This window comes from Alosa sapidissima, chromosome 9 (genome assembly GCF_018492685.1).
Source record: "Alosa sapidissima isolate fAloSap1 chromosome 9, fAloSap1.pri, whole genome shotgun sequence".
Lineage (NCBI taxonomy): Eukaryota > Metazoa > Chordata > Actinopteri > Clupeiformes > Clupeidae > Alosa > Alosa sapidissima.
This window is the reverse complement of record NC_055965.1, coordinates 30,307,631-30,317,903: the sequence shown is the minus strand read 5'-3', so window position 1 is coordinate 30,317,903 and position 10,273 is coordinate 30,307,631. Positions and strand designations below refer to the sequence as shown.

General features: G+C 42.1%; 1 protein-coding gene and 1 pseudogene across 2 annotated transcripts; both read left to right on the top strand.

Moving 5' to 3' along the window:
- LOC121718896 overlaps positions 1–10,273 on the top strand; it is a 172,851-nt pseudogene that overhangs the window by 83,716 nt on the left and 78,862 nt on the right.
- LOC121718968 lies at positions 2,353–3,572 on the top strand. Of its 2 annotated transcripts, none has more exons than XM_042104442.1 (2): positions 2,353–2,617; positions 2,714–3,572. In XM_042104442.1, the coding sequence occupies exons 1-2, from the start codon at positions 2,466–2,468 to the stop codon at positions 3,477–3,479; spliced, it is 918 nt and encodes a 305-aa protein (XP_041960376.1). In that variant the 5' UTR covers positions 2,353–2,465; the 3' UTR covers positions 3,480–3,572. The 2 variants fall into 2 exon arrangements, with proteins under 2 accessions (XP_041960376.1, XP_041960377.1); XM_042104443.1 differs by having other exon boundaries at positions 2,356–2,609; positions 2,763–3,572.

The following is a 10,273-nucleotide window of genomic DNA, read 5'->3' as shown; positions in this document are numbered from 1 at the left end:
TTGACATGGAAGGGTATTTAATTACTTAGCAAGCTACTACAACTCAGCCACAAGGGCGCACCAATGAAATATTATTATTTGCAGCAACAAAATATATTTTTATCAATTGCATGGAATTGAACAATTTCCCACCGTGGTTGAAAAACACTGGTTAAGAGCACCCTAATGCCGAATAGTAATCATGTGAGTTCAGAATATTGCTATTTTACACTGTCAACGTCATACTGGGCTTGTTGATTAAGCCTACAATGTATTCAAAATATTATTCAGTTTATGCCACCCACAATGTTGCAACTGATTTCAAGATCCAGGTTTAAATGGATGAGGCTTTACCCCTCAGTGACACAAGTAATCAAGCTGCAAGATAGAGGCATGATAGATCGATCTATCTGCATGATATATGCTGGACTGCAGCCTATTGTGGGGATATTGGCCATTTGCAACCTACATCTTTTTCATGACAGTGAGAAAACATACACTTCACATGCTTTTTCTCTACGAAATGAATAGCAGTCAAGTCGAGTTTATTTATACAGCAGAACATTTCATAAACAAAGGTCAATGTGCTTTACATAGACAAAATCAAACATTAATATTTAACCAAACGGGCACATATCATGCCATTATTTCAATTCAAGGTCATATATAGATATTATATATAAAGATATTATTCACATGTGTGTTCACTGATACGGCTTTTCTCTTGTGTGCATGTGCTGATGGATGTTAACCTCAAACCTAGTCTTGAAACACTTCCCACAAATAGTACACTAATACGGCTTTTCTCCTGTGTGGATCCTCTGGTGTCGTACTAGAGCATAACTTTGACCAAAGGCCGTTCCACGGTCAGTGCACTGATACGGCTTTTCTCCTGTGTGGATCCTAAGGTGTGATTTGAGATGAGCTTTTTGTCTAAAGGCCTTTCCACAGTCATGCCAACAAATTCATACTTACTTTTCAATCATCAGCCAGATTATTTATGCCTCCTCTCTATTAGCCTCCATTCACTCTTATACAAAGTGAGTTGCATGTCAAATATATTATCAGGGGATTTGTTGAGAAAGGCCTCACTCTACATGTAGTACACAGATACTGCTGAAACTCTTCCCACATGTAGTCCACATATACGACTGAAAATCTTCCCACATGTAGTCCATATATAAAGCTGAAACTCTTCCCACATGTAGTCCACATATAAAGCTGAAACTCTTCCCACATGTAGTCCACAGATATGGCTTTTCTGTTGTGTTGCCTCCTCTCTATTAGCCTCCATTCAAATCTAACCACCCAATTGCAGGCGCTTTTGGAATGCAAAACTGGACTAGCAGAAAATTATGGGAAGGCATTTAAAATCAAATGAGCTCTGTTCACACATTCAATGGTACTCATGTGGCCATGACAACAGCTCAACCAGGAGGTGAAGAGGGGGAAGTGTGGAGAGGTGTGAAATAAAAAGGTAGAATGGGTGGAGTAACCAACAAAGAAAGCCTACATCACATGTGCTATTTCTACCACTTAAGGTCATTTATGTGCATTTTTTGTCTTTAAGTGATTTTTTTATTAAAGCAAAGTTATAGAATAAATGTGGCACCTCATCTATAAACAAGTTTAGGCCTGAAGCAACAACAGAATCATGAACTTTATTTCTGTTGCAACTTCATAATGGGTATTATCATTTTGTTTATTATTTTCCCAGTAATCTTTTTTAAAATATATAAAATATATACTCACTGAACAAATTATTTCTTGTAAAACATGAATATGATTTCATTGAAACAGCCATTATGAGATACCTTGTCATTAAGATTGAAACATTAAGTCATGACATTTTACTATATTATGAGGAGTGGGGTTGGGGATGTGGTGGGGGGGGGGGCAGTGAAATGAACACCAATTTGTACGCAGTAACTTGTGTGGTGTAATATGTAACTAAGTACAATACTTCAACCAAAACTTGAGTAAAAAGTAAAAGTACAATTTTTAAAAACTACTGAAAAACATATAAAATACCAAGAAAATCTACTCAATACATTTACCTGAGTAAATTAGTTACTTTCCACCTCTGGGGGGAGGGGTGTAAAAATCCACGCCCACTCCCCAAGATAAATAGGCCTAGTGGTGTTGGTGAATGCATAGCCTATTTACAGTAGACGTCAGGGATGACTGTGATCAACGCACAGGTCAGTAAGCTCATCAGGACCCTGCGGAAGAAAGGCTGGTCGACTAGCGCTATTGCCAAACATCTGGCCATGACTGGAATAAAACCTTCCTTGGGGACTATCCGGCGCCATTGCCGACATGCCGTTGTGGAGCAGAAGAAACGAAAGCCGCGTAAAGTGACAAAGTAAATTTACTTTTTATTCTTTAAATGTAAACTCAAGTTTGTAAGTTTGACATATTAACAAAAATAACAACAGGCTTTACCAAACTGTGTATTGAAACAATGTGTCTCTTTCAGTCAGGTGATGGAAATAATAGACTCCATCCTGAGAACAGATGGTGAACTACCAGCAAGAAAAGTAAAAGCGCTTCTCCAAAGAAGGCACAATATAAGAATCTGTTTAAACTCCGTGAGAAAGGCAGTCCGGAATCTTGGCTGGAACTTTGGGAAGCCCAGGTAACACTAACGCGTCTCTTTTATTTACCCATCTGTGGTAATCGAGCACTCAACATATCCTTCTTACAGTAACATTTTGATGAATTCCGCTTACAGATTTGTTCCAATTACCCGGGGAAAAAACAAAGACTTGCTGTGTGACGATAAGGGCTGGATGGCTAATGTGGAAAGCCGTCTAGCCGCAAGGACAGCGGAACTTACATCGGAACAAGCTCAAGTAGCTCAACTGCTTGCTGAGAATGCAAGTTTGAAAGCTGACCTGTCAGCCAGCAGAGCGGAGACAGACAACCTCCGACAAGAGATGCAGGGGCTGAGAGAGGCCAGTCAGACGGGACTGCTCATGCAAGAGATGAGAGCTGGGATAAGAGAACTGCATTCGGCTCTACGTATGGTTCACTCTACGCCTGTGAGACCAGTCCCCAGACGCGCCTCAACACCTTCACCACAATTAGATTCTTCAGTGTTGTCAGATTGTCAGATGTCCCCATTGGCCCTTTCCTCTTCCTTAAACGACAGCATCCAAATTCCCTGTCAATGGGCAGACGTGAGCTTGCGTGATTTTGGACCAGAAGACCATGCTAGACTCCACCAACAGAGCTACGGCCAAGTGGGCAGATATGGATGCCTGCTCTTCAGACACATTATCTCGGAGGAGAACTACCAGGCATGGAGCAAAACCACAAACTGGGATGGTTCCAAAGGTAAACGAGCACTGCCTCAAAATGTGAAGACCTTTGTGGTTGCTACACTGAAGCGACACTTTCCTGGCATGGACAGGGGGAAACTGAAAGAGTGTGTAGATAAGATCAACGAATTCCTGCGTACAACACGCAAGAATCCCCAAGCACTCTGTCTGCTCTAAAGACTGCAGAACACTGTACTGTAGCTTACTGCACTGTATACATTTGTATTACTGTAACAATACAGTTCATTATTTTAATTAATAAAAACTTTTCTCAGAAGTACGTTTCTGACTTCATCTTTAGACCTGTTATTGAAAATATAAGGAGTAGAAAGCACAACTATGTTAAAATGTAGCATATCTGACATAACAGTAGGCCTATCTAATGTTACCAGAAAAGAACAAAATGGCAACGTCTTTTTGCTGCCTGTAGGCTAATGGTGGTTAATAGGCAAATGGGTAGGCCTACATGTGCTTCAATAGGCCTATTGAAAGTAATGAGCTTAAGACACATTAGCGCTTCAATTAGCGAAAGCACTTTAATGGCCACATTAGCGCCTCCATTAGTCCTGGTGAGAAATGCACTTGGTCCCAATGCTGCAGAGAACCATCACCTGCAGGCAAGCCCAATGTGTTGCACATTCTCCTCAATTTCATTTGTATTATGGACTGCCTTTGAATCTAGTTTGATAAGTTGATAGAAAGTGTCAAGGCTCTAGCTTGTTAAAAAAATACATGCATTTTTGCCAGGTGAATTGTACTCAAGCAGGATCAAAAATGTGCATGTCTTTGCTAGGAGAGAGGGAGATAGAGAGTGTGTGTATAAGTGGTGATTATTTTTGGTTGTAGCAGAGTAATGGATACCTACAAGAATTGTTGAATTGAAATGTTAGGTATCTGTGCGACGTAGGCGACAGCGGATTAAGTTAAATAAATCAACCTATCCTGTTCTTTCTGTTTGTCTCACGATACAGCCCGTACTGAAACCTATAGAAAGCCCCAGACGAATAGGCAAGATGTTTTGTGGTGCGTCGGAAAATGAGACATTATTTTTTTATTTTTCCCGAAAAGTGCGGTAGCCAGTGGCCTTGTGACCTCATGAGCTAAACCATTAATGAAAGCAAAACAAACATAAACAAAACAGCAAGATGCCTCTTCATAAGATAACAAAGACACACTCATAAACAATAACACGTTTTATTGTGTGCCAATTGGAGCAGCATATTGGTAGGCTATATTAAAAGCAGAAGATTTTCAGTTTGCTCTGGGATTTAGGCCTAATTAACTTTTGGTGGTTGAAGAAGTGACACGGGCAGAGCAGGAGCAGTACCTCGTCAAGGCTGTGTCTCAGGGCAAGCAGGGCGCATGACCCGGCGGGAGGACACCATCCATAGGGTCATGACGTGGCAGGACACCATCCATAGGGTCATGACGTGGCAGGACATCTTGCAAGCCCCACAGGCTCGGCTCAGCTTCAGAGTGAGGGCAGCGTATGACACACTCCCTTGCCCTAAGAATTTGGCAATGTGGTTTGGGAGCGAGGACAAATGCCCTCTATGTGGAACAGCCAACGCAGGACTCAAACACATCCTGTCCGCTTGCAGAGTGGCACTCTCACAGGGGCGCCTCAGATGGCGCCACAATCAAGTCCTGAGAAAGCTTGCAGAACACCTGGAAACAAACAGAGCAACTGCCAACAGCTCAAACAGCCAACCCTCGCGCGTGTCCTTTGTCCGACCAGGAGAGAACCAGCAGAAGCCTCAAGGGGGCCAGTCAAGATCACTGCTGACTCCTGCAAAGGCGTGGGAGATGCGCGTGGACCTGGACAAGCAGCTCGTCTTTCCCAGTGAGATTGTGGACACAACCCTGAGGCCAGACATTGTCATGTGGTCCACAGCCGCTAAGCGAGCTCTCATAATTGAGCTGACCGTTCCGTGGGAAGAGGGCATACCAGCTGCCCATGAGCTGAAACGGGACAAATACACGGAGCTGGCAATGGAGTGCAAGGAGGCAGGCTGGGCAGCATCCATCCACCCAGTGGAGGTTGGGTGCAGGGGCTTTGTAGGCCGGTCAGTGATGCAGCTCCTCCGTGCCACAGGAACATCAGGGGCAAGGCTGCAGCGAGCAGTCAAAGAGCTGGCAGAAGAGGCTGAGAAAGCTAGCTTTTGGTTGTGGGTAGGGAGGAAGGATGGTAGATGGGGTCAGACACCCCAGTAGGGTCAGATGCAGGGAGTGGTAGGGAGACGTCCCTGGCAAGCCACTTGCCCCCCCACCTGGAGATGTACTGGCTAGGGGGCGAAACATCGGAGTTAGGTGGCACCAGCTGACGACCTTGCATCTGGGGCACCGGAGGAGGTGCGACAGGCATAAGGCCAAGCAGGAAATACCATCATGAACCTGTATACTGAACACTTGGATTGTTTGATTATAGTGCTAAATGCTAAATGAGACTGTCGCAGGAGACGTACCGTAGGCCTATCAGCCATCGAAATGAAAGCTCATCAGGGGCTAATATTGTGGAAACAACTGAAAAAACGTTGGGGAAATATATGGTCCACACTTTAGCATACTGTCGCGCATAGACCCAGAGTGGCAAAAGCCATTATAATAATAATAATACGTTTATTTTATATAGCGCCTTTCTCAAACCCAAGGTCGCTTTACATAGTAGGAAGGCAGGGAAACACAATAACAAACAAACAAACAATACAACAGAGACAAAGGCAGGGAAACACAATAACAAACAAACCAAACAATACAACAAAGACAAGTTATCTGTATGGAACTATGTGTTGGGTGTGGAGGAGAAGTGATCATTAAACAGAAAGGTCTTGAGATGTGCTTTGAAGAAAGGAAGAGAAGGACAGGCACGAAAGGGTTGGGGGAGGGAGTTCCAGAGTTTGGGGGCCAAGGCACTGAAGGACCTGCCACCCAGGGTGGAGAGTCTGGAGCGGGGGATAGCCAAGAGGTTTTGGTCAGAGGATCTGAGTGAGCGGGAAGGAGTGTAAGGGGTCAGGAGGTCGCAGATGTAGGTTGTGGAGGGCTTTAAAGGTGAGTAGTAGTACTTTGTATTTGATCCGGGACGGAACTGGTAGCCAATGGAGTTGATGGAGAATGGGGGTGATGTGTGCTGATCGTCTGGTATGGGTGAGGAGCCTGGCTGCAGAGTTTTGAATATATTGTAGTCTTTGAAGGGTTTTAGTGGGGAGACCAAGGAAAAGTGAGTTGCAGTAATCTAAACGGGACATAATGAAAGAGTGAACCAAAGTCTGTGCATCACTAGCAGAGAGGAAGGGTCGGAGGCGTGCAATGTTACAGACGTGAAAAAAAGCAATCTTAGTGAGTGATTTGATATGAGGATCAAAGCTAAGCTATTATGATATTATGCCTTTTCTGTTTAACTCATCAGGCTTCTAGATTGAAATCTGACCAATCAGTGAGAGAATCATTTCAGATGGAAACTAGAATGTAGAATTACAGGGAATCTAGTTGCACTTGACAGGCACTCCACAATGGAGGATAGGTAGTGGTGGAAGTGTGATATGATAGGTGGGGAGGTTTGCATGGGGTTGTGGGTAATGAACAAATTGATACTTACTTTTCAATCATCAGCCAGATTATTTATGCCTCCTCTCTATTAGCCTCCATTCACAAAGTAAGTTGCATGTCAAATATATTATCAGGGGATTTGTTGAGAAAGGCCTCACTCTACATGTAGTACACAGATACTGCTGAAACTCTTCCCACATGTAGTCCACATATACGACTGAAACTCTTCCCACATGTAGTCCACATATACGACTGAAACTCTTCCCACATGTAGTCCATAAAGCTGAAACTCTTCCCACATGTAGTCCACATATACGGCTGAAACTCTTCCCACATGTAGTCCACAGATACGACTGAAACTCTTCCCACATGCAGGGATGGGCAGTATTTCTAATACATGTATTTCAAATACGTATTTCAAATACAAAATACTATTTTGTAATTTGTATATTATTTTGTATCAAAATACTTCAGTGTTGTGTATTTTTGTATTTTCAAAATACTGTAAAATACTTTCTGTGAAACACTGTGATGACATCTATCTAACTATCGATAAAGCACAAAATCTCTGTCTCTGTCTGTCTGTCTGTCTGTCTGATTTTTCTAGACTTTAAATTTGTCTATGTTCTCTGACCTGTGAAATATTTCAGCGCTATGGTAACTAGACAAGATACGTCAAACAAGGACATTTCCAATTTTGTACATTTTCAGGGATGGGCAGTATTTCTAATACATGTATTTAAAATACGCATTTCAAATACAAAATACTATTTTGTCATTTGTATTTTATTGAGATAATGAAAATGCCCTCGTATTTTGTATAAAAATACTTCAGTGTTGTGTATTTTTGTATTTTCAAAATACTGTAAAATACTTTCTGTGAAACACTGTGATGACATCTATCTAACTATCGGTAAAGCAACAAAATCTCTGTCTCTGTCTGTCTGTCTGATTTTTCTAGACTTTAAATTTGTCTATGTTCTCTGACCTGCGAAATATTTCAGTGCTATGGTAACTTGACAAGATACATCAAACAAGAACATTTCCAATTTTGCATATTTAAAAATAAGAAATGATTGATAATGTCATAATAATTGGCTTCTAATTGGCTTAACTGATTAGATAATATTAATGTGACAACCTGATTTTTTATTTTTTTATTTTTACTTTTTTAAATTTACATTGATAGAGGTCGTGCACACACCAGTTTCAGGTGTATACAAAATTATTAATCTGTGATGAAATGCTACCTTGCTTACATTTCTAAATAAGTCATCCATTTGGATTGTTTGTCTTATTGTCACTGATTCATAGTGGGCAATCTACTGTATTACGCCAACTGGCTGGGAAGTGCAACAGTAGACTAACAGTCAATAAAAGTGGACTGTCAGAGCAAATACTAAAAGCCATGCCGAGTGTCCTGTTTGCTCTTAAACTTTTAATCACATTTGGTGCCTCTGCCTAGCCACATAGCCTGGCTAACGCCAGACCTCATCTCATTGAGTTTGGGTCTGGGAACTACACATTAATTTTCTCGTATTTGAGACGTGGCTTACGAATGCTCAGAGGCATTTATTGGGCGCTACGAATGTCTATCAAATGCGTCTGTACGTAGCTCATAACCGCTTCAGTGTGTCGTCATCGTCTTGCTGTCCCCCCTCCGTTCTGTGATTGGTTCCTTTGTTGAGGTGAAAATCGGGTCCATGGAATCCATCCAATCGTAAATGTGTTATTTTATTTGGAAATACATTTTGATGTATTTGTGCCCATCCCTGCCCACATGTAGTACACAGATACAGCTGAAACTCTTACCACATGTAGTCCATATATAAAGCTGAAACTCTTACCACATGTAGTCCATATATAAAGCTGAAACTCTTCCCACATGTAGTCCACATATAAAGCTGAAACTCTTCCCACATGTAGTACACAGATACAGCTGAAACTCTTACCACATGCAGTCCATATATAAAGCTGAAACTCTTCCCACATGTAGTACACAGATACAGCTGAAACTCTTCCTACGTGTGGTCCATATATAAAGCTGAAACTTTTCCCAAATGTAGTCCACAGACATGGCTGAAACTCTTCCCACGTGTAGTACACAGATACAGCTGAAACTCTTACCACATGTAGTACAGATACAGCTGAAACTCTTACCACATGTAGTCCATATATAAAGCTGAAACTCTTCCCACATGTAGTACACAGATACAGCTGAAACTCTTCCTACGTGTGGTCCATATATAAAGCTGAAACTTTTCCCAAATGTAGTCCACAGACATGGCTGAAACTCTTCCCACGTGTAGTACACAGATACAGCTGAAACTCTTCCCACATGTAGTCCACAGATATGGCTTTTCTGTTGTGTGGATTCTCTGGTATTTCATTGGACTAGACATTTGAGTAAAGGCCTTTCCACATTCAGAGCAATCATATGTTATCATATGCTTCATTTCACTTCAATCATATGCTTTTCTCTTGTATGAGTGCGATGATGGACAGTGAGAGTTGATATCATGCCTTTTCTGTATAACTCATCAGGCTTCTAGATTGAAATCTGACCAATCAGTGAGAGAATCCTTTCAGATGGAAACTAGAATGTAGAATTACAGGGAATCTAGTTGCACTTGGCAGGCACTCCACAATGGAGGGGAGGTAGTGGTGGAAGTGTGACATGATAGGTGGGGAGTTAGCATGGGGTTGTGGGTAATGAACAAATTCATACTTACTTTCAATCATCAGCCAGATTAGCCTCCATTCAAATCTAACCACCCAATTGCAGGTGCTTTTGGAATGCAAAACTGGACTAGCAGGGAATTATGGTAAGGCATTCAAAGTTAAATGAGCTAAATGAGCTCTGTTCACACATTCAATGGTCCTCATGTGGCCATGACAACAGCTCAACTAGGAGGTGAAGTGTGGGAAGTGTGGAAAGGTGTGAAATTAAAAGTGATGAGCTAGAATGGGTGGAGTAACCAACAAAGAATGCCTCCATCCTAAATTCTTCCTGAAGCTTTTTCTACATGACAAATATGCTTTTTTCAATTTAAATATTGTAAGTACATGGGCATTTTGTCTGTGTGTGTGTGTGTTTGAACAGGGTCAGAAGTGTGATAGCACGTCTATAATAGTGGGCAGTACTGGTTAGTGCTTCAGACTTGTAACCGGAGTGTTGCCGGTCCGATCCCCGACCAGTAGGCATGGCTGAAGTGCCCTTGAGCAAGGCACCTAACCCCTCACTGCTCCCCGAGCGCCGCTGTAGCAGGCAGTTCATTGCTCCGGGTTAGTGTGTGCTTCATCTCACTGTGCGTTCACTGTGTCCTCTGTGTGTTCACATTCACGAATGGGATAAATGCAGAGACCAAATTCCTTGTATACGCAAGTATACTTGGCCGAGAAACCTGATTTACGTTTACATAAAC

Excerpts from the sequence above, each read along its gene's own strand:
- LOC121718968 (XM_042104442.1), top strand. The coding sequence starts at position 2,466 with ATGGAAATAATAGACTCCATCCTGAGAACAGATGGTGAACTACCAGCA. Across the intron at positions 2,618-2,713 it reads TGGAACTTTGGGAAGCCCAG|ATTTGTTCCAATTACCCGGG; the intron begins GTAACACTAACG and ends TTCCGCTTACAG.